The sequence below is a fragment of the Podarcis vaucheri genome, assembly GCF_965113315.1.
Source record: "Podarcis vaucheri genome assembly, chromosome: 5".
Classification (NCBI taxonomy): Eukaryota; Metazoa; Chordata; class Lepidosauria; order Squamata; family Lacertidae; genus Podarcis; species Podarcis vaucheri.
Genome location: NC_138763.1, coordinates 46,389,879 through 46,412,899, shown reverse-complemented (window position 1 = coordinate 46,412,899; position 23,021 = coordinate 46,389,879). Strand labels below are relative to the sequence as shown.

Below are 23,021 nucleotides of genomic sequence, written 5' to 3'. Positions count from 1 at the left end.
AGATTCACCACACCTGAGACCAGTTTTGCCATCCCAGAGGTGGTTCCCAGCCATGCCTACTGCAATTTGAGAGAAAGAGAAAATGAATGTATGTATTTCTTATGTGTTGATCTTGTAATACTTCTTCTGCACATGCATTTGAATAAAAAAAATGAAATGAATCTACACAAAAAGTCCTTTTTCCTGCCAATTATTCCCAACACTGTTCTCTCAGAGGCCTTTTCTCCAGCCAGGTCCATCTGAGGGAAAAATTGTGTTGGAGGAGGGAAACTTTGTGTATTTGGTACAGACTTGCATTTGAAACAAGAGAGACAACCTGCTGTTTTATCTAGTTTTGCCCCTCTGATTTTCACTTGTCCTATGTACCTTTAAATTTCCCAGTGGATCAGGAATCATAGAATCATAGAGTTGGAAGAGACCACAAGGGCCATCGAGTCCAACCCCCTGCCAAGCAGGAAACACCATCAGAGCACTCCTGACATATGGTTGTGAAGCCTCTGCTTAAAGACCTCCAAAGTAGGAGACTCCACCACACTCCTTGGCAGCAAATTCCACTGTCGAGCAGCTCTTACTGTCAGGAAGTTCTTCCTAATGTTTAGGTGGAATCTTCTTTCTTGTAGTTTGGATCCATTGCTCCTTGTCCGCTTCTCTGGAGCAGCAGAAAACAACCTTTCTCCCTCCTCTATGTGACATCCTTTTATATATTTGAACATGGCTATCATATCACCCCTTAACCTCCTCTTCTCCAGGCTAAACATGCCCAGCTCCCTTAGCCGTTCCTCATAAGGCATCATTTCCAGGCCTTTGACCATTTTGGTTGCCCTCCTCTGGACACGTTCCAGTTTGTCAGTGTCCTTCTTGAACTGTGGTGCCCAGAACTGGACACAGTACTCCAGGTGAGGTCTGACCAGAGCAGAATACAGTGGCACTATTACTTCCCTTGATCTAGATGCTATACTCCTATTGATGCAGCCCAGAATTGCATTGGCTTTTTTAGCTGCCACGTCACACTGTTGACTCATGTCAAGTTTGTGGTCAACCAAGACTCCTAGATCCTTTTCACATGTACTGCTCTCAAGCCAGGTGTTGCCCATCTTGTATTTGTGCCTCTCTTTTTTTTTGCCCAAGTGCAATACTTTACATTTCTCCCTGTTAAAATTCATCTTGTTTGTTTTGGCCCAGTTCTCTAATCTGTCAAGGTCATTTTGAAGTGTGATCCTGTCCTCTGGGGTGTTAGCCACCCCTCCCAGTTTGGTGTCATCTGCAAATTTGATTAGGATGCCCTTGAGTCCATCATCCAAGTCGTTGATAAAGATGTTGAATAAGGCTGGGCCCAAGACAGAACCCTGTGGCACCCCACTAGTCACTCTTCTCCAGGATGAAGAGGAACCATTGATGAGCACCCTTTGGGTTTGGTCAGTCAGCCAGTTACAAATCCACTGAGTGGTAGCATAGTCAAGACCGCATTTTACCAGCTTCTTTACAAGAATATCATGGGGCACCTTGTCAAATGCCTTGCTGAAATCAAGGTAGGCTATATCCACTGTGTTCCCTTCATCTACCAGGCTTGTAATTCTGTCAAAAAACGAGATCAGGTTAGTCTGACATGACTTATTTTTCAGAAATCCATGCTGACTATTGGTGATCACAGCATTCCTTTCTAGGTGCTCACAGACTGTTTGCTTAATGATCTTCTCCAGAATCTTCCCTGGTATTGATGTCAGACTGACTGGGCGGTAATTGGATCCTCTCTTTCCCCCTTTTTGAATCGCCTGTTCTCCAGGAAATAAGGAGATAAGGATCAGTGGATCCTTTAAATTTCCCAGTGGATCAGGAGATAAGGAAGGTGCAGGAGATAAGGAAGGTGTTAACTATTTGGTCCTGCCACCCCCCTTCTCTCCCACATATGCCAAAGAAAGCAGGACTCTAGCTGTGCCATTTGCGAGTAATCGTGGCTGCCTTTTTTCCTGCCGGATCAAGAAAGATAGAAACTTATGTAAGAGGCCACAGCCCAAACTCATCCCATATACCTGACTGGTCACATTCCTTATTCCGACTAATTGCACTGCATCAAGTGAAGGATGGAAGCTCTGCAACTGCAAGCCACTACTCAGCACCATCACCACCCTAGCAATTTGGAAAGCCAAATTTGATCAAAGATGACAAAAAATAATCAATCAAATAGAACCACTTGTCTAGAAGAGATCTTGAGATGGTTAGTCCAGCCATGTGCACATAAATTGCTGTGGAGAAGGGCAGAAGCGGGATATTCCATTACTGATGAAAAGCCACTATCCACAAGTCTCTTAAGATATTAATGGGATGAACTTCAGGGGATTAGGAATCATGACCAAAGAAAGCTAAACCACAGATTGCTGGAAATTGATAGACTAATCATTGCCTCTTCAAACTTTTCCAGACATACCAGATGGATGAGAATATAGAAACAACTACAAATCCCTGCCTATCGACACCACTCAGGCACCTTCATTGTGCTCTTTTCATCCCCTGAATAGAAAACTTTAGTTTAGGCAGATCTAGCCACGTTTTAATATGTCTTACTGTTCATTTTAATTATCTTGAAAAAAAAATTATAACTGTTTTTATTTATAGCCTTTCAATATTTCTTATAAACCGCTTAGATTTTAGCACAGTCAAACAGCATAAGTGTAATAATATTAATAATAAATAAATAAATAAATAAATAAATAATAATAATAATAATGTATCACTGTATGATGAGGCAATTTGATTCAAAAGTGGCATACTTAAGTGCCATTTTGAGGGCAAAAAACAAACAAAAAATGATACTGTAATTTGTTCTTTAGGGTGAATCAAACCATTCAAAGTCAATGTGCATGCACAAAACCTAAATAAAAACAGGATGCTTGAAACTCAGCGCATAAAATTGGTTCACTCTCTCTGCCTATTTCTACAGACCATGAGTGCCACATGGTGCTTCCATTGTTGAGTCAGGCAGACAGGCTGGTTGATTCTGGCACTGGTGTGACTCCAAATTCATTGGCTGCACATATTTTGAATTTTTATTGTCTTTATTGTCCTACTCTTTTACACTGCAGATGGAAGGAAGATAACAGAGGCCCAGGCGTTAATGCATAGGATCTGGCTGCTGATGGGGAAATGGACCTGCATGAGAGAGAAAAAAGGGGTGATTTTCTTTCTTTTGTGTAGAGAAAGCAGAGGGGGAAAATGAAAGTGAGGATGTAGTTTTGGAAGGGGAATTGGGATTGCGAGGGTGATGTGGATGATTATAGCAATTGATGTTTAGGGTCCAGTCCCCACCAATACCTATTTACTTACCCATGCTTACTATTTATGGCCTTGGGTAAATCACTTCTCTCTCAGCCCCAATCATTTGTCTTTGACAAAAAAAAAAATGTTGCAGAAGCAAAAGCAGGGGTTAAAAGGAATTGTTTTGTACTTGGAGTTCAATGGGATGGTGAATTTAAACTCCAGGTAAAAAAAAAAAAAAAGATTGACCAATAGTGCAATCCAGTGCAAATACACCCAGAGGTAAGACTCACTGTGTTTGATGACAGGGTACATGAGACTGTATCCTACCTATCGTACAACAGAGCTATACATTAATGTTCATTAATGGTTTAAAAACTGCATCTCTAGTATAGCCATGAACTTTTGCAAACAATGCTACCAAATGAATTAGAAAATGGTGTTTTAAATGAAAGAAGAGATGTTTGGGAAACCAAAGTGTGAGACATATACTGCACTGCAATGCACTGGCCAAAATATCCTATATGAAGAGCTACATCTTTCTTAATTTAATTGAGTCTCACATTTTTTAACCAAGGCCTAGCAGGTGAGGAGTATAAGAACCCATCTGTCACATGATGTGCATCTTATTTCTAAATACCCGTAAGTTACATATACCTTTTCTTCTGCAGTACACCAATTCATGTTCAATTCAATGATAACATCCGAACTATATTCCTGATTTACTACAGAAGGTGCAGGATATTGTGCAGCATATTTGACTAGCCTTCTTCAACAGTTACCTGGTGCTTGCATTTCTAATTGAGATTATTCCAAAGGGAGCACATAAAGCAGAGTGCGAACTATTCTTAAATGCTGTCAGTTTTCTGTTTGAGTAACATTTTCCTGTTCCCAGACGAGGCGTTGGTTGAAATAGTGCCCGCGGAGGCAAAGCAGAACAAAGCATGTGCACTAAGTGATCACATTTATTTGAATATTTTTTGTGTGTGTTCTAAAATTGGTTACAGAATAAATACCTGCACCTTATAACAGGAAGTCCACTTTTTTTAATACAAAGTGCTTGTTAGAGGAAGTTGCATCAACGAAACACAGGAAGGAATGTGTGCATCTTGACACACACACTTCCCTCCTGGAAACTAAAACAGATTTTTTTTATTTCTTTTTTTAAAAGTTTCTTTTCCCTTTTTTTGTGCATTTCATTTCCTGCCATTGTGTATTTACAAATCTCTGAAAGAAGGAAAAAAAATGCCAATATGCACGATACGTGGTCTTTTAACACAAAAAAAATCAGCCTTAAAAAAAAATCTACAAATGTCATTTCTTAATGAATCAATGATAGAAATTTTCTCCTCTTAAAAAAATGGGAGGCGAAAAAGAATTTTAAAAAGCAAAACCAAAAGAGCCCAGAGACTTTGAAATAGAAAAGGATCATCTGTCCCTTTAAAAGTTTTCCAAACCGGAAAGTAGCAATGTCACATGATCCAGAAATAGATGCTTGATTGATATCCTTGTTAATTTTTTTCCCACAGCTTCCCCCACCCTCCCGCCCATCCTGATACAAAGGAAGATTTTAAAAAACAAAATTAAATTAAAGACAGAGATGACAGCAATGCCCCTCTCAGATTCTGGCAAGTGATAGGGAATAATGGAAATGGGTTTGATTTAAAAACGACAACGACAACAAAAGCTAGATTTTAAAAAAAAACCAAAAAAACTTTCAAAAATCAGTAAAGATTCTATCCAAACCAGATGGTTAACTGGTGACATAGTGTTTGGTGGAAGGCTGACCATAAACTCTATAGAAATCCTGGCGTCCATGTTGCTGAGATGCATCAATCCATTCTCTCACTGCCAATCCCGGAAGCGACTGAGGTACGGAGGGAGCAGGTGGGAGGGGGTGGGAATATTCCTGCGACGACACTGTCCATGGAAAGTGGCCTGACCGTGGGTACGGTTGATGCCCGCTGTGATTGGATACTGAGGAACAGTAACAGTTGTCCACCGAGCAGACAAGGATTTTGCGCCCACCATACTGAGACAGCACAGACTGCTGAGATGATGTGCTGTTGGGGTAGTGAGAAGGGTTGAACATCGAGCCAGAGTGAACTGGTTGGGGGCCACTGGGAAGTCCTACTATGTGCTGGGTGGAGCTACAAGGCACCATGGGTTGTGCAGACTGGCCTTCAGCAGCCGAAGCCCCCTGGCTCACATACTGGCTGGCCACAGGTCCCGAGGAGGGCTCCAAGAAGCTGGCTTCCGGGAAAGCTGTGGAGTGCTTGCGCTTCTCGGCTCCTGAATTACTGACGCTGCAAGGGTACATAGGGATGCTCTGCAGGAACGGCACCGAGGTGCTGAAGGGACCTGAAGGAAACAGAGAAGACAATGTGCTGTCACCTTGAGCAAGAAGGCAGCCCTCTTTTCCAAGTTCCGTGAGCCAACTAGAAGCAACACCCCGCTCCCCTCCTCCGGCAGAGATCCAATTGCCCAGTTTTCCATGCAGCAATATAGGCCTCGGCTGAGAAAGTCAAAGTATAAGGTCTGTCCTCACAACCACATACTAAAAAGCACAAGAACACAAGCTGGGGAAGAGAGTCGCCAATCATTTACAGATTTTCCTGGCATTTTGCTCACTGTTCTCTTAGTTCTTCCACTATGTAAACAAACCCGGCATGGAAGTAAGTTAAGGGGTTTTGTTTTAGGATAAACTCACCAAGTACTAAATGTCAGAGAATGATCCTTCAGAGGCATGTGGAACCAGCAAATCTGTGACCACATAATGTCCTCTATAATCTGGCAGAGAAGACCTGCATAGTGCCAAACGCTACAGAAAAAGGCAACATCCTAGGCCCTGCCTGTTTTAGAACTCAGAACTGCCTGCCAGCCTTCAGTTCTTACACTAAACAAATGAACAGAAAAGACAAGTTTCACAAAATGGCATATCCACTGTCTAGAGCCAAAAATCTGAAGATGGTGCTAATTGTATTGCTTCTTGTATTTGCATAATTGAGTTGGAGGTGTTTTTGATGCACCTATCCCAGGAGCTCAAAGGTGAAGCTTTATAGCCACAACCCTTTAACCATTTCCCTAATTTCCCACCCCCTGGCCTATTCCAGCCACAGGAGGCACAAGGTGAATGTCTGATTGCATTAAGTGTCTTCTGCCAGTCAAGAATTACCTCACACCCTGCTTGCTAGGCAAGTCCAGACTTGGGATGCTCTGTATTATTAGTGGAGTAATTTAGCAGAGTCCAGGGGCTAAGAAACCAAGGGATAAGGGGGTGGAGAGAACTACAACACCTGGAGAAGACAAAGCTGAGCTGGATTCTCACTGCAGTTTCTTTGGCAGGTGAAGCTTAATGTGCAATTCAATTTTTCAAGTCCACATATGGCTGAAAATCCAGACCAGGATTTTAAGGAACTCTGGTGGTGATGTCAGGCAAGCAAACACCAAGATACCTCTAGAGCCAACTAGAGTTCTATGAGCCCTGCCATTTGTTTTCCCAATCTCATATTCAAACCTTGTGAGATGTTGCTTGCTCCCTCTGCCTGGAAGATCATTCCCTTTTTGACCCATCAAGCCATTTCTCCTCCACCTTGGGTCCTCAACATATTTTTGATTACAGCTGCTGTGCTGTCTAGGGCTAATGTCACTGCACTCCCAAACACCTGGAGTGCTTTGGGTTGGAGAAAGCTTCATTAAAACATTGTAACTTCTTGTTCCACAATAGTCATTCTTTTTTCCCTTTTTTTTAATCTCCTGCAATAATTACCAATCTATTCTTGGTTGTTCTGCTATCCAGCCTGGTGCTTGCCCTGCACTTTTTCACCCTTTGGCAAAACTAGTTGCAGACCAATGCTCATATTTAGTACCTTCTCAAAGGCTTCTTGATCATCAACTTGGAATATAAGACATTTTCAGCACAGGCTATTCTCTTTGTAGACTCAGAGAATCAGGGAGCTGACTCCAATTCCCTGATATCCATAGATTTAAACCACCTTTGACAGATTTCCATTCATCTTATTCTTCAAAATTCCCAGGGAAGGAAGCTCTATCTCTGCTGAAGGGAAATAGATTTACTGCCAAACTGCTTTTTGAATTCAGGAGGGTTCTCTCCCCCCCCCCCCCGCGCTTTCAATATTTATCCTAGATTTGGAAGGCTGCAGTTTGAAACCCCTGCTTCTTATCCTAGCCTCACACTGCAATCCTATACACGCCTACTCAGAAGTAAGTCCCTTTGAACTCAGTGGGACTTACCTCCATGGAACTGTGCATAGCCAGAGGGCTGCTGCTGCATTCCTCCTTGGGCATTCTTTCAGTGGGGAGGGGCACGGCATGCCAGGGGTAGGCGGAACCAAAGGCAAAAGTGGGCAGAGCAATGGGTGTGACTGTCTACATTACAGCCACACAAGAGCCAGAGCTTTCTCTACAAATAAAACACTTTATATGCCCAGCCACACCTCTCTCCCTCCGGGAGAGTATATAGTCTACCTAAGCAGAAACACTAAAAGAAAATGTCGAGGCAGTGAGGGCTATGGGTGGGGGCAGAATCCCAAGTGCCATTAGAAAGGTCTGGAGGGCCACATCCAGCCCCCAGAGCTTGAGGTTTCCCACCCCTGAGCATTACGATCCTGGCATACAGCCCATTCACCACCTTCTTCACAACAGCCACTATTTTGGGCGTCAAATCTAATACCATATCCAAAGCCTTCTTTGTGTCAAGCTCAGCTGTGTTATCTTTTCTTTGCATGCTTAACCCACAGTCACACACACACACACACACACACACACACACACACACACACTGAATCCCTTTCAAAAATGGAAAAGCACTCCAGCTGAAGCCAAACTACAGCCAACTTATAGAGCAATGTTTTCCCCTCCCATGTGCTGCCTGTGATGTTTTTGTTACTGCAACCCAAAAGTGAAAGTGTTTTTAAGAGGGGGTTGACAAGAGTACTAGCTTTGCTGAGTCACAGTCACGCTGAAAACAGCATGTACATTTAAGGTTTCTTACAGAGAGTTAAGAGCTTTCCTGACAGGCACTGGGATTGTATTTGGTCACACAGAAAGAAATACAGAGGAAATACAGAGACCAAAAGAGGAAGGCTATGGCTGAGAACTTATGCCATGTTACATACGAGTGAGCCCCTGAAAATGCCGCAAGCGAATATGCTTAAGAATCCAATTTGTTAATTGGAAGTAAGTCCTTCCCAAAGATTTAGTGGACAGTACTTCCAAGTAGAGCGGGGCTGCAAGGGACAATGAGAAGTCAGAGGCAACACCGTCCATTGGGGGAGGAGGAAGACATCTAGCCTGAAATATCAGAGTTGAAGGTTGCAAACCTGGACATGATGTGTTTCTCTAAGTCATGAAAACACATCATCCAAGTATTTCCAAGTGTAACATCCAACTGTTCCTGATTTGAAAGACAGGTACCAAAAACAAGACAAAGACAAAGAAAAACCTTCCTTCCTAATCAGAGATCATAAATTGCCCCAAGATTACTTTGGGATCAACCGCATTGCAGGAGTAAGAAGAACTAACCTTAACAAACTGCCCATACCCTTTTAGGATCACTCTCCTCTGCTTTGAAAGCCATGCGCCTAGGGGCTGGGGAGGCTCAAGACAGTCTGATTTATTCCAGCACTGCTACTTCCTACTTCACTTTTACATATATATAGAAGAAATTACATGTGACTGCAGAATTTTCTGGGTTTTTTATCATTTGCCTTAATCTCAGGGTAGCTAGCTGGTGACAAGTAATGGTCAAATCCAAGAGACTGATCTCAAACAATTAACATACAGAAAAATAAACTTGGCCCCTGAGAAAACCATTACATGGAACATCCGCTCCCTACCTTTCCCACCCTCACCCTTTCAATGATATTTGGATTTCTAGTTCAAAGCACCACTCTGACCAGCAACACCAAGGCTGTGTATCGTATACAAAGACACATGAGAACATTCCCTCCTGGGTTCAGGTGTGCCTAGGAGATGGAAGGGTCAAGAGAGACATCACTCACCTTCCAGAAGCTTCCGCAACTGTTTTTCCTTCTTGGCAATCTCATTCAGGAAGAGCTTGGAATTGAGGTGGCCAATCTTGGGAGGGGGCAGGCTGCCTCCTGTGCAGTTCTGGGTCCTTTAAAAAAGGGGGGGCATTATATTACATTACAGACTGAAGTACTGTACTGACTTTCCTCCTTCTACTATCTGTTGGAAAGTAGATTGCAATTCCCTTCTGAGTTGGGCAACTGGTTCTTTCCTTGACTTTGTGTTGCGCCACATTACTCGCTTTGATTCCATTCACCACTACCATATTCTCTTTCAACATTTTCCTGTCATTAATACTGATCAAAATCACCTAGTTTCACTAACACAGTTTTATTTTACTTTTATTTTGCATTGCTATGCTGTACGCCCCCCCCCCCGCCACTACTGCACACACATTGCCTACAGCTAAGTAACACAGGACCCACAGATAAGACAGAAGCATGACTTGAGTGCAGTTCAAGAAGATACACTCTTTTAGAGGTGAGATTTGGTCAACTAGATTCTTACAAAGTGTGAACAACCTGTCTTGCAGGTTAGAATTGCCCCTGAAAACGTTGTGCTGATTCTTAACTGGATTTTGCACAGCTCGTCAATCAGTTCTCATCTCATCTCCCTCCAATTCATGAAAATATACCTTTAGTACCAAGTATTTTCTACCTGTGGAAGTGGCTAGGCATTATAATCCATTTATCTCTCAGCTTTCTTTCAGAAAGCTGAACAGATCATGCATCTTAATTCCTTCACAGTAAATAAGGCTTCTTCTCTTCTTGTTTTCTCAGCACTGTGCTGAGCTCAAGATATAAACACTAGAATTCAGCAGTAGCACCTCATCCCTACTTCTAGCAAGACTGTAACTCCCCAATAAAGCAGCAGTTCCCAAACTCCTCCCCCACTTGATGACTTTTCTGTCTGTTGCAGCAATTGTAATGCTAGACGCTGTATGATTTTTAAGGATGGTTAAGTCCAGTCAAAGGTGACTATAGGGTGTGGTGCTCATCTCGCTTCAGGCCGAGGGAGCTGGCATTTGTCCACAGACCACCTACGTACCACAGCCTTTACCTGTTGTTTTTTTAGACATGCTGGGGACCACCCGAATGAAGTAGACCACAGTCTGATGGAACTCTATCGCAAGGTTTCCCAAATGCCGTGGGAGGAACAGTAGCTTAAGGTGTCTACAAAACACTCCTTTTGATACCTATTGCTCTCCCCAAAGAAGATGCTCTAGATTAGCTGTATCATAGAAATGCAGCCTCCTTCATCCAAACCCAGACTGCCAGGAAATTGATTTCTTACCTATCCATCAAGATTTTCACCGACTTGGTATTCTAGGAGGCAATAGAGAAAATGGAATCAGAAGCTGTAAGTCATGCAGACCTCTTGTGGCACAGCAGCAGCACCTTTCCCCATTTCTGTAGATTTCTCTGTCATCTCCCTCGCACCCTCATTGATTTCATATGAAGGACATCCCTCTTACTCAACCACCCATCCTCACAAACAGCCACACACTGTACAGCAGCACTATCTGAGAGAGGCCACAGCTCAGAGCAAAGCACATAGGTCCCAGATTCAGCCCCTGCATCTGCAGCAGAAGGATCTTAGGTAACAAGGCTAAGGCTGGCAAAGCCAAGGCCCTGAAGTCCAAGGCCAGTCAGGGCTGCAGTACTGAGCCATGTAGGTCACTAGTCTCGGAATTATGCAGCTCCTTATAATGAACTAAAGGTAGATAAAGCTGAGCTGCTTTACAGGGCTGTTGTAAAAACGTTGTAATGATAATATATGTAATCCACTCTGAAGTACTATGTAATGCTAAGCTGCTGTTACTATACCAAAAGTCCATTATTTGAGACTCAAACAACACATTTGCATCCCTCTGTTGAATGGAAGCATCTGCCACCAGATTTCAAGCTCAGTCCTTAGCAGTGCACAACACCTTAACAAAAGCAAAATAAATGCTGCCACTTTGAAGAATTTTTCTGAGTAATTTATGGCTTGGCTCCAGCCCTCCAGGATAACAAAGGTGGAACTAGAAGGGCCATTTTTATTCGTCTTGTGAGTATGCTCTCTAAAGCAACCAGGTGTGCCAGGCAGAAACTGCCTTGTAAGTCTTTAATTCAGATGATGATGATGATGATTATTATTATTATTATGGGAACTTCAGCTCCCCCCCCCACAACATCGTTAAATCAGCATCTTGATTCTAGACTTTAACTTGTCACTTTAGCTACAAACCACTAACTCTGAAGCACAAGATTACAGAGGCTATTGCTTTCATTTCCCTCCACCACTCTAGCCTCATGTCATCTCCCTACTGTCAGAACAATGCCAACAAAAAACTCTGTCCTCCAGCTCAAAGGCCATTTTATATAGCTATATTGCACCCTGGCAAAAAATAAAAATAAAAAATACATTTGCTACAGGCTACCACTCCAGGTTCTGGATATTTATTGAAGCACAATTAGGCCAACATTGGTGGATCAGCTCAGCTAAAGGGATATACTCCAGTAGGGTGTAAATACCCTGCCAATCAGCTGCTGAGATTTACTTGGAAAGCCTCTTTTTGACAGACAGCACTGTTCAAGGGGTCAAGGGCATATCGTCTTTCTAAAATGAGGAGTGGGCCATCTGGTCTATGTGATGGGGAGATTAACCCGAGCGGGGGTTGCTCAGCAATATCTTACACCAGAGCACAAGTTGAGATGCCCCTTGTATTCATTAGCCTGCTGCATGACATGACAAGATTCAGTTTAGGAATCCAGAAAGGGAAACCTGTTGGGGGACATGTCGGTGCCCCACCAGCTGCAAGGGAAATCTCCTAGTATGACATGTTATACAAAGCAGCACCTAAAATTGCACCCATCTTCCTGAACCTAAGAAATGTTGACCTTTTCCCTGGTGGAACTTAACTCCAAAGTAGTAACCATCCATATATATATATCATCCCCCTCCCCCAGCTTTAAATGCTTGGTGTTTCTTATAGCAGCTAGCACACCTCCCTAGTTTAATCCTTAACTTTGGGTTGCCAGATGCTCCTTATTCTAAATAACATTCCTGTGAGGTAGATTAGGCTTAGGGCTCCAGGCACTGCCTGGCCAGGCTGCCTTAGCTTCAGCCTGAATGCTGCATAATATGCATTCAAGGCTATGCCCTGAGATCTCCGCCAGCTCCACATGTCTGATAATGTGCTGCTTGCCACCACTTCCTCCAAAGAGCTCAGGGCAGCCTACACTGAGTTTTCCTGTATTCTCTTCAGAAGAACTCTGTGAAGTGGGTTAGACTCAGAGATGGTGAACGGCTCAAGGTCAAGGGGGGGATTTGAACCTGAGTCTCCCTGCTATATGTCCAATACCTCTCTGCTCTCAGTAACACGGAAAGAAAGGGGTGCCCAATCCTTTTCCAATCAGTTCTTCCACAATTTCAGTATGACAATTTAAAATGTCACAAGGCACACAGAGTTTGCATGATGTTCTTAAGTATCTACACACAAGTAGAAAACAAGAAGTAACCCGGACAAATAAACATTACTCCGCATCTCTGAGACCTTTTGGAAGACGAAACTACCCTGGGTTGAGCTTTTTCCTCTGAAGCTTGGTCATCCTTACGGGCTCAATTTAGCCACACAAGAGACAACATTCATGTCGCTCTTTAGGCAGGTAAGTAGCCAAGTGTAGGGAATGAGTGGGACTCCCAAGTTGTGCCAAACAGTTAATTAATTCATGGGAGGTAGGAGGGAAAAGCAGAAGCTTCCATTTCTGTGGATGAAAGTGAAGCTGTGTCAAGCTGAGGCATATGGCAGCGGCCATTTTGGGGTCGGGGTTGTCACATAAGCTCCAAGTCCTTCCCTTATCCCTGCTGCCAAGTGCTCCACCAGACCCTCCCCTTCCCCAAACACCCCCCACTTCACCTTCATGAAGTTGATGTCCTCGGTCTTGTCATACATGACCTGAACGGAGCTGAGCAGCTTCTTGGCCTCCTGCATCCGCTCGCTGAGGTGCAGCACCTGGGCAGCATTCTCGTTGCAGAATTTTGCCTGGGCCTTGTCTAGGATCTCCATCGTCTTGCGCAGATCCTCCTCAAGGATCTGGTGCATCTTCTCATACTGCAGGCGCACCTCGTCCTTCAGCTGGTTCACCTTCTCCTGGTGGTATAGAAGGGGGAAGAAAAATGCCTCTTGTTAGCCTCCCTTCATACCTGCTTGCTTTATCTTTTGTGACTGAGGCTGGGTGGGGAGGATGCACTCTGAAACTAAATGACTGGTGTTCCTTTATGCAGTAGCTATGCCTAGGGCACCTACGCAGGCTCTCCATTTTTTTCTGAAGAACAAAAAAGCATAGGTTACTGACTTTGCTTTGATCAGACTAGGAGGGAGCCACAAGAATACAGAGTTGTTCAGTAAAGGAACAGGATAGAGTGGCTATCCAGCTTGGGGGAAACTAAACTAGTAGCCATTGCAGAGGGAACACCAGGCAACCAGGAAGAGAATGGGGTATATGATAACTCGAAGGAGGCTGTGAGTGAGGACTCTTGGTCTTTGTTCCTCATCACAGAAGAAGAAAGTAGGGTTACTTAAGTAAGGCACCAGGAGGGATAGGATGATGGGAACCAAACCTTGAGAGGTCCGTCCCTGCTGAACAAAGCAAGTTCTTAGATTTACAGCTGTATGGAGAGATGCTTGCAGAGTCAGCCATTTTTGCTCTCTCTGCCAAAGACTTCACACCCTTGTGTCCTTTAAACTTTGGCTACTGGGTTTGCTTAGCAGCTACAGAAGACAGGCCCTTTAAATAGTCATTCTGATGGAATAAGGTCTTATAACCTAGGATTCCATTATTACTATGCTGGCTGAAACTTTCTCCCTTCCCAGTTCCTCTATCAAGTCATTTTCTTGACTGGTGGGTAATTGCAGCCCAGCATCCTTCTTGCATCTAACATCAGGGAGGGGAGGGGAGAAGAGAGAAATCCAAGTTACTTCAACCAGCCGCTTGTCAGACTCCAACTTGTAGAGTTGTTCCTCAATGTCTTGTTCGCGTTCCTCCAGGCGGTCCTGCTGCTTCACTAGCATCTTCTGCAAGAAAAGGGACAAACAGAGGAAAGACAATCAAGAGTCAGAAAAAGTGTGTTCCAGAACTGGCTTACAAGTTACCTGGAAGCAGGATAATTTTAAAATAACTTATGCATTACCGCTTTTGATGTAATGTATTAAATGGAGTTTGCATCTCACACTTTCAGTGAGAGTCATAAGTCAAAATGTCTTCTAGAACTCTTAGCTCTCACTCTTCACAGAAACCCATTGACTAGCACTACTGCTTTGTTCCTCTCCTTGCGCAAGTGGGAGCAACAAACAGTGTTGCCCAGGTTTAGCGTTAATGTCCATGCCAGGAAACCCTCAAACAAACTATGAAAGGGAGCGAAGAGCAAAAGCTTGGCTTCACATCATAACTTGCTTGTAGCAAAATAAACCACTTTGAACAGAGTGTGAAGTCTGGCTTTGTTGCTTGTTTCTCCTGCTGGGCGAAACAGTGAAACAAGAGTCATTCGCTGTCATGGATTGGCTGGAGGCAGAGTAGTGGGAGGCACCAGCTGGGAAACCCCCAAGGGAACCCCAAGGGGAAGAAGGCTCAGAGCCAGGAGACTGGTGGTGGGATGACCATGAGTGGTCAGAGGGGGAAAAGGGAGCAGAAAGAAGGAAGGAGGTGTCCAAAGGCAACAGGGTTTAGTGAGCAGGAAGAGCCTGAGGCAGAGAGCAGTCCTGATTTAGAGGCTGGAGAGGAGGAGGGCCAGGAGACAGGGATGAGGCCGGCTGCTGAAGAATCCAGGGAGTCTCCCCTTCCTGCTGCAGCAAGCCCCCCCCCCCCCCGGTTTCTCACAACACACACAGAAATGAAAAGAGCAGAGGAGAGATTGTTGCGTGCAAACACTGTCCCCAGTTGCTTGGAAAAAACCCTGGAGAGGTGGGGACTTAGGCAGCTGTGGGAAGGTGCGAACCTTCAGTCCTTGCAACTGCCTCATTGGGTGTCAAGACTTACTTCAAGACTTACTGGGAAGAGTTGCTGGGATCACTAAGCCTGTGCTGTTTTGGTTTCTTCGTTAAAGAGTTAACATCACCAACACTGTGTTCTTTTATCGCTGACCTACATCTGACTCTGGCTCCTGACACCTGCATGTCCACGCTAAAGCATAAACTATGGTGCATCGCGATGCCCACACACAGCCACTGTGACATTACAAGAACAAGGAAAGCAGTCTCCCTCCCCAAGCTCCAAAAAAGAATAAAGTTTATAGAAGACACATGAGCTGCCTTTTCAGGACCATCCTGTGTTATAAATATGCAGCGTCAATCGTTTCCTGGCTAGTTCCCTACATGAGCTTTCAAAAACATACCTAGAGAGCTACAATGTCATGAGGAGAACTCTGAGACTTCTTGATCCTGAACTTCCCATCCCCTCAAGCCCCTCAAAAACTTGTTTTCTTGTTAGCAACAAATTTCTTGTTAGCCACAAAAATAACCTAGGGAAAACAATAATGGCCAGTGGTGTAGCCAGTTTGGAGAAGATGGAGGGCCTGCACTCCTCACTTGGGAGATCTCCCTTTTGGTGTTGGATACCATGCTGGATCAGACTGAAGGCATCTTCTAACCATTAGCCCATTCCCTTAAAAAGGCATCTCTGATCCCTTGAAGCCAGAGTAACTGGCTCAAGACCAGAAGCAGAGCAACCCTTCTGGTGGCAGTTGTGGGAGATCAACAACAGAGGTACACTCCATCTCCTAAGCCCCTGCTTCTGTCCTTTTTTTGTTCCCTTCAACTGCCTCTTAAGCAAGGGAATTAACTAGGTACGGTATGTTCTCATGCCAGTGGTTTCTGGTTCTGTTTGGTACTATGAGGGAGACAAGGATCCTGTTGAGCAGACATCCACACAAGCTAAAGCCCCACCCCCATCACAGCTACAATCTCAGAAATTTCTGAAGTCATCCAGAAAGGACCTCTAGAAATGCAGTTCCCCCTTTGACTGTGGAGGGAGATTCACAGTATCCTATAGTTCCTGGGACACCTCTGCGATTATCGATTGCATCCTTAACAAGGTCTAATCAATTCCTGAATAAATGTGTTTTTAACGCCATCCCCAAAGCCATGAACAAGCTTAGTTTATCATGTTCAGAGAGTAACAGCAAAAGTTTCTACCCACCAACCTCACCTTTCCCAAGCATGCTTGTAGACTGGCAATTCTATTCCATGCTGGAGATGTGTTAATCGTTGTGTGTTAATGCCATGGGTTTCTCAATCAAAAATGGAAAAGTATGAATCTCAGTGTGAGAAAACCTGAGAGGTATCTCACTCATACTTTTCTTAATATATTTAGAAATATTTTAATTATTTAATTTCTATCTGACCCCTCCTCCCGCCCAGGAGTCAAGGGCAGCAAGCAGCAACAAATTAGCAAAATAATGGGCCTTAATCAACTAAGTAGTTGCAGTGGCAGAAGCCCTTACAAGAATTCTCACTAATCCAATGGGAATATCCTTCTCTACTCCCACTGCATGTGCCCCCCACAGTCCTCCGAGTCTGCTCTGGAAGGTTGGAATAACCCCTAAAACAGATTGTGGAGCGCATTGGTGGAGGAGATGGAAATAAATTATTGTGGTATAAGGAAAATCCTTGCACTGAAGAAACCATAATCTTAGCACTACGTTGAACAGAAGCCAATACACTTAAAAACAAAACAAACACATATCTAAAACATTTTTTTTAAAAAAAACAGTCTCATGCTCTCTCAGTTAATTATTTCAAGGTTATTATTAACACAATGGACAATACTGTAACATATACAAGAGTTCGGCTTTCATTTTGCTTGACTCAGTCCTGTTTGAGGCTTATGTAACTTTTTCCTCAGTTTTACTTCGTATTTAATTTTTGAGATTTTTTATTATTGTCGTGATTCTTACATCAATAAACCATATAGCTGTTTGCCATTTTTAAAGTACTTTAAAAAGAATGTACTACTGACACACCTAAGAAGATAGCCATTGTAAATAACAGAAGAGTTTGACTCTGGCTATCAACAGCACGATTTAGGAAATGCCAAGTAATACATTTTAGATTGATCTGGCAAAAAGGAAGGAAGGAAGGAAGGAAGGAAGGAAGGAAGGAAGGAAGGAGCACACTATGAAGGAACATGGAAGATTAAGTGGTGGAAGGAATATATACTACTGATAGTACAGCAACCAAAGAGACCAATAATATTGGAATGCTTATATCCCCCAGTGCAGACCTCTACAACTTGTGACCCATTTAGCCTACCAGGTACTCAACATCTCTTCTACAGACACAAACATGAATCAGTATACATGTTTGTTAGGTCACAAGTTGTGCAAGCCTGCTCTAGTGTAATATCAACTGAAGGTATCAACTTCCATATTGTGCCCAATTTTTAGTTAACTGCCTTCACCAGGCTGGCTTTTCCGGGCCCTCATCCAGCCTAGATATCATATCTGGAGAAATGACCAGGGTGGGAGGAATAAAATGGCACTTTTGACAATGGCACAATGAATGCATGGGGCAGAAATTAATCCAGACATTGCCATTTTCAGTCCTTTCTGAAGAGTGGGGGAAGGACATTATTTATAATGGATCTTCACTGGTTTGGAAGACGTAAGAGAGATGAAAGGGCTTTAGGCAAACACCTTTTCGGATGAGAAAGCTTCCTGGTTGACTTCATGCAGCAGGGGAAGTTGATCTCATTTCTGGCAAATGAGCTTTTTGTGATAATAAATGATCCAGATAAACCAGCCCTGCAGAGTCTTTATCTTCTGCATCAACAAATGTGTTTGGTGTATAATCTTAACAGTAAAATGCACACCTTTGTCCCAGATAACATTGTCCAGCTATGGTACTGATCAACAATTATTTCACATGATGATTAAGCTCTATCCAATTGCTGTGGCTATTGCTGATCAACTATCATGCGGATAATTGCAGTTTACATGTTTGTTTAATTTGCACCTGCCCTTCTTCCAAAAAGCCAAGGACATTTTATTCTTGCAACTGCCCTCTGGGGCAGGCCAGACTTAAAAGACAGCAATGTGCCCAAGGCCACTCAAGGAGATTCTTGTCAGAGCAGGGATATGAATCTAGGTCTCCCTGGTTCAAGCCAAACATTCTATCCCTTACATCACAGCGGCTCCCATAATCATAGTATGATTGACTCACTAGGTTAACTAGGCAACAATGAAAGACCAAGGCACATCACAGGGAATAAATAAGATTTGTGGCACAGATCCCACGTGGCTTAAATAAGCAAGCCACGCCGTACAATTCAGCCTGCCTTGTGAAAAAATCTCTTCCCAATTCCAAAGACAAAGAGAAAGCAGGGCAAGATTAAAGAGAACCGGCACTTTATCCTATGTGCCACACTGGCTGTCATACAAGGAGATAATGTTGATTAACATGGCTATATAGATTAGCTTCTATCCATTGATGAGGGAAAAAACAACCACACCTGACAGCTGTTCTACAGGCAGCATGTATAGTAAAAGCAAGGCTGGATTTGTTCCATGTGTTGTGATCACTGAACACACAGAACTTGGAATCCTGGAAACATGTGGGCATTTGAATATATATAAGGCAGGTAGGAGACTCTGTCTCCCATAAAACAGGGGGAAAGGACAATCTATTTATTAAACTTGCAGCCCACTCCACCTCCACATACGTCGCAGCATCGTACACCTACTTCCCAAGAGAGCTCTTATCCAGGCAGAGCCAGGCCTTCCACGAGCTTTAAGCGGTGGAGCTTCATCATGTGCTTTCAGGCAACTCTGAACCAATCAAGAATCCTTTTTTTCAAAATAAACAAATATCTATATATTTTGTTTCGTTCCCTCCCCTTCTGTCCATCTACCCACCCTTTTAGCCATCACATTGTATCGGCCAAATTCAGAGTGTGAACCTAATGGCAGAGAATCATCCTCTTAAGATTTTCATTGAACAGCACACAGAAGAATTTGGGGTGCTTTATAAAACATGGTGGTGGGTGATAGGATCTGCTTGATTTCTTCAGAGCACAGGATTCTTATTTTATTTTTAATAGCCATCATCTGACTGAAGAAGTTAACTCCTTAATTGTATGAGTTTTAAATCAATCCACTCTGCATAAATTACATAAGTGAAAACAACAACAGTTGCAAAAGAAGAACACGTTTCTTGCTTTTTAGGCAACACTTTATATGTGCACAGTGGAGGGAAGAAACATTCCCTCCACAGGGAGAAAGATGGGGAAATGCCTCTCCTAAAATAGCACCTACCACATATGATTTTTTGGGGGTACTAATCTTTAAATTAATTAGGGTTTTTTTAAAAAAAAAATCTACCTGCCTAATCAGTTGGGGAAGCTCTTCTTTTTTTAAAAAAGTTCATCTAATGGTTAATCTAATGATTAACCAACAGAGCACCTCCCATATCAGTGGTTGAGGAGGCAGTTAGGACACTGCATAGTTTACTCTTTGTTGGAGAAGCACACCTTGCTGCTCCCCAATGGGAATAGGATTACTCCAATGTGTTGCGGCCCAATTTTCAATGTGCAGTTTAGATTATTTAGGGTAGGAATTTGGATTTATTTTCATGCAGAACACATTTTCCCTAATTAGATAACTTCTCCCGGATCTGATAAATATTTACTATATTTCTGGGGTTGGGGAACGAATGAAGGACAGACAGAAACACTGCCCACCCAAACTATTTCAGAGGCCGTGGCAGAGTATTTATACAGACCTGAGCATACATAGACCTAGAGATACAGAAGAAGGCAAAGCATTTTAGAACCAACCCTTCCAAATGCTCACTCTCTCTTCTCTGTGGTAGCAAGCCTTACTCTATGCAAATGACAGTAGAACTGATGCTAATTTGTTGGCATGCAAAGATCTTTCTGCCCATGCTTTTGGGGAAGGGCATTTGAATTTGTGTGTTGTTGTGTGTGCATTAAAAACCATTATCAAATGAAGAAAACACACTCTGTCCTCAAATACTGGGTTTCTGTAAAAGAGAGAAGGGCGGAAAGCTGGACCTAACTGACCAATCCCAAAATGGCTACTCAGTTTGAATCATCTGCTCAACAGCTTGGCTTGGAGAAGCTGGGCTCCAGCCAAAAGCTGCTAGTACAGGATCGGTACTGGGCACCTCCAGACGCTGCACCAAGGGCACGCTCACAGAGAGAGAGAGAAAATCCACAGACGTTTGCCCTTAATTCTCTCAGTGCACCTAATCCCCCTCAGGAAAAAAAAATCTGCCTAGTTTCAAACCTTTAATGAAAACAGGGGAAGGACAGAGCAGGAGGAAATGTTAACTGGTTAGGAGCAGGCAAGAGTGTTTGTGGGAGGGGGGAAATGACAGCAAAGACCAATTTTGAGGGGATTATTATTAACTACCACTTGGGGTTTATAATCAAGTAATTAATTCTGGGTCTAGGCAGGGGGAGATGGGAGGGGGATTAATTGCACTGCAGAGGAAGGCCACCATCTTCTCTTTAGGCAGGGAGAAAGAATTTGGTGTTTGCCCTCCCGTTTCCTCTGCTTTTACCTCAAGGTCTAGGCACCTCAGGTCTCCTGGGAGCAGGAAATGGCTGGGAGGTTGCAGAAAGCTCTATGGGAGTTGGGTGGGCTCTTGATTGTTTCATTGCCCTACAATAGGCACACTCACAGACTCTATTTCTTAAGGAAGGAGGAGATCTGCCTACTCCAGTGCTTTTTAGGTTGCTGCTTCCCCCACCCTATTTTCTTCTGGAATGTTTTATCTAAAGTGCTGCTGCGTTTGTGCACCGAGGGATTCTCAGGCAATATCATTGGCTAGTTAGAAATGAGAGATGCATTTTGCCTGAGCAAAGTTGCTCCATGCAACCACAGCTGTTTTCAAGAGCTCAGCTACTCGGCTAGTTAATTAAGATAAGCTCTGCAAAAGCTGAGCTATGAATCAGTTAAGACTCGTAACCACCCCCAAACGGAGCGAAAATGTTACATAAATGAAGAAACAAAGGGATTAGATGGACGCTGCCTGGCTATAAAATATGGTGGCGACTTGAAACAGGCGCATACCTTCACTTTTAACATTTTTGAGCACATCTGAATTTTTAACATCTTTCTGGAAATGTGAGCTGAGAAAAGGGCCAATGCTAAAAAAAATAAAAAATCCCTGGCCACGCTTCATTCGCTTTCCTGTCAAGCACAGGGTCGAGAGGTGATACTTTCGCATCCACCTCAAGTGTTCCTTATTAGAGGGACATCCCATGTTTGGCTCTGGTTCTCTCTCAGTTTTAAGAGACTGATGCTTTGTGTAAGTACTCGCAGCATTTGTGACACTCAGGAGAGAAGCAGCTTTAAAATAGAAAGCGAGAGAAGCTTTAAAATAGAAGAGGCAAATGTGAGAGGTACAAATCTGCAGCACTTGGGGAGTCTATTCCAGGCACCACTCCTCAGGCATCCCTGCCCCTAATGTTGGAGGCCACAGATAGAAGAGGGAGAATGTTTTGCAATGTAGGATCTCATCTACCAGAGAACAAAAGGCCCTCTGCATTTTGGAGGTCCCTTATTCCAGTGATAATATTGCACCCACATGTGATGCCAAGGGAGGAGGTTTTGCTGCAAGGACAATAGTTGTGCGACTGTTTTGCCCAATCCCTTCCACAGCCTTCCTAGAAATGCACACTTGCATATGAGAAAAAAGCTGCAAGTGGTCTGAGACCCGATTTTCTTTTTGTGAATGAAATGAAGATTGCCTGCTCTCCCCCCTCCCCCACTTCAGCCCCTTGTATATCCTGAAAATCTGCTTCTGGGGTGAGAGACCCTTGGGAATAGGGTGGGGAACTGCATTGGAAGAGGAGGGGAGAGATGGAGAAATGACTCAAGAACCAAGCCAGGATCCAGCCTGTACCAAATACTTTAAATAATAAAAAGGCTCACCTAATATGTGAGATGGGAAAGGGGAGAAAAGCCTTGCTGCGCTTTTCTATTTTAATCAGTATTACTGGGAAAGCATTGCAGAGGAGAAATTACACAGCCTGAAATCAGATAGCTTCCATTGAAGAAAATAATTATTAAACATGATAAAGAAGTTAACAGAATAGGGTAAGCAGGGCATGGGAAGGAGAAGCTGCATTGCTGATCACTAATTTCACAAGAAACATTGTATTACCAATGACATTCCCACGCATTCCCACATGGCAAGCATAACAACAAGGGAGGTGCTATTTGAGGGGGGCATCACATTTCCCTCAGGTACATTATTAGGTGGTATTCAACTAAGCTTCACTTAGCGAGCACCCACTGAGATGAATGGACCCCACACATTAATTTCAGCAGGTCTACTCTCAGTAAAACTTTGTTGAATACCACCCAAAGTGTTTTGACAGCTCGGGGAAAATACTGTTGTTGCAAATGAAGCAGAACCTCCAAGGAAGATACATGAACTGTGGGCGATAAAAATACACTTATGCCACCCCTGCACCATGCATTTAAATCACTCACTATTTTAACATTTTAACAGCCATGGCTTCTCATAAGGAATCCTGGGAACTGTTGTTTGTTAAGGGTGCTGTGAATTGTTCGGAATCCCCTATTCCCCTCACAGAGCTACAATTCCCACTTCCCTGTGAAGAAGGATTGTGAGGGAAATAGGGGTCTCCGAACAACACCCTGAACAAACTATGAAGCCATGGCTGTTAAGGTAGTATAACAGTGCCTTA

General features: G+C 43.4%; 1 protein-coding gene across 3 annotated transcripts in view; it reads right to left on the bottom strand.

Annotated features, from left to right (window-relative positions):
• Nucleotides 1-3,034: 3,034 nt before the first annotated feature.
• The window catches only part of TRIM8 (tripartite motif containing 8), a 68,428-nt gene continuing 48,441 nt past the window's right edge, over nt 3,035-23,021 (bottom strand). For 2 of the 3 annotated variants that reach the window (XM_082224844.1, XM_082224843.1), the window contains exons 3-8: nt 14,267-14,362; nt 13,205-13,438; nt 10,597-10,628; nt 9,276-9,391; nt 5,041-5,613; nt 3,035-3,147 (exon numbers count right to left, since the gene is read on the bottom strand). In XM_082224844.1, coding sequence (XP_082080970.1) covers nt 3,110-3,147; nt 5,041-5,613; nt 9,276-9,391; nt 10,597-10,628; nt 13,205-13,438; nt 14,267-14,362 — 1,089 coding nt within the window. In that variant the 3' untranslated portion in view covers nt 3,035-3,109. Of the gene's footprint in view, nt 3,148-4,199; nt 5,614-9,275; nt 9,392-10,596; nt 10,629-13,204; nt 13,439-14,266; nt 14,363-23,021 lie in introns of those variants that run through there. The other variant, XM_082224845.1, reaches the window with a different exon arrangement.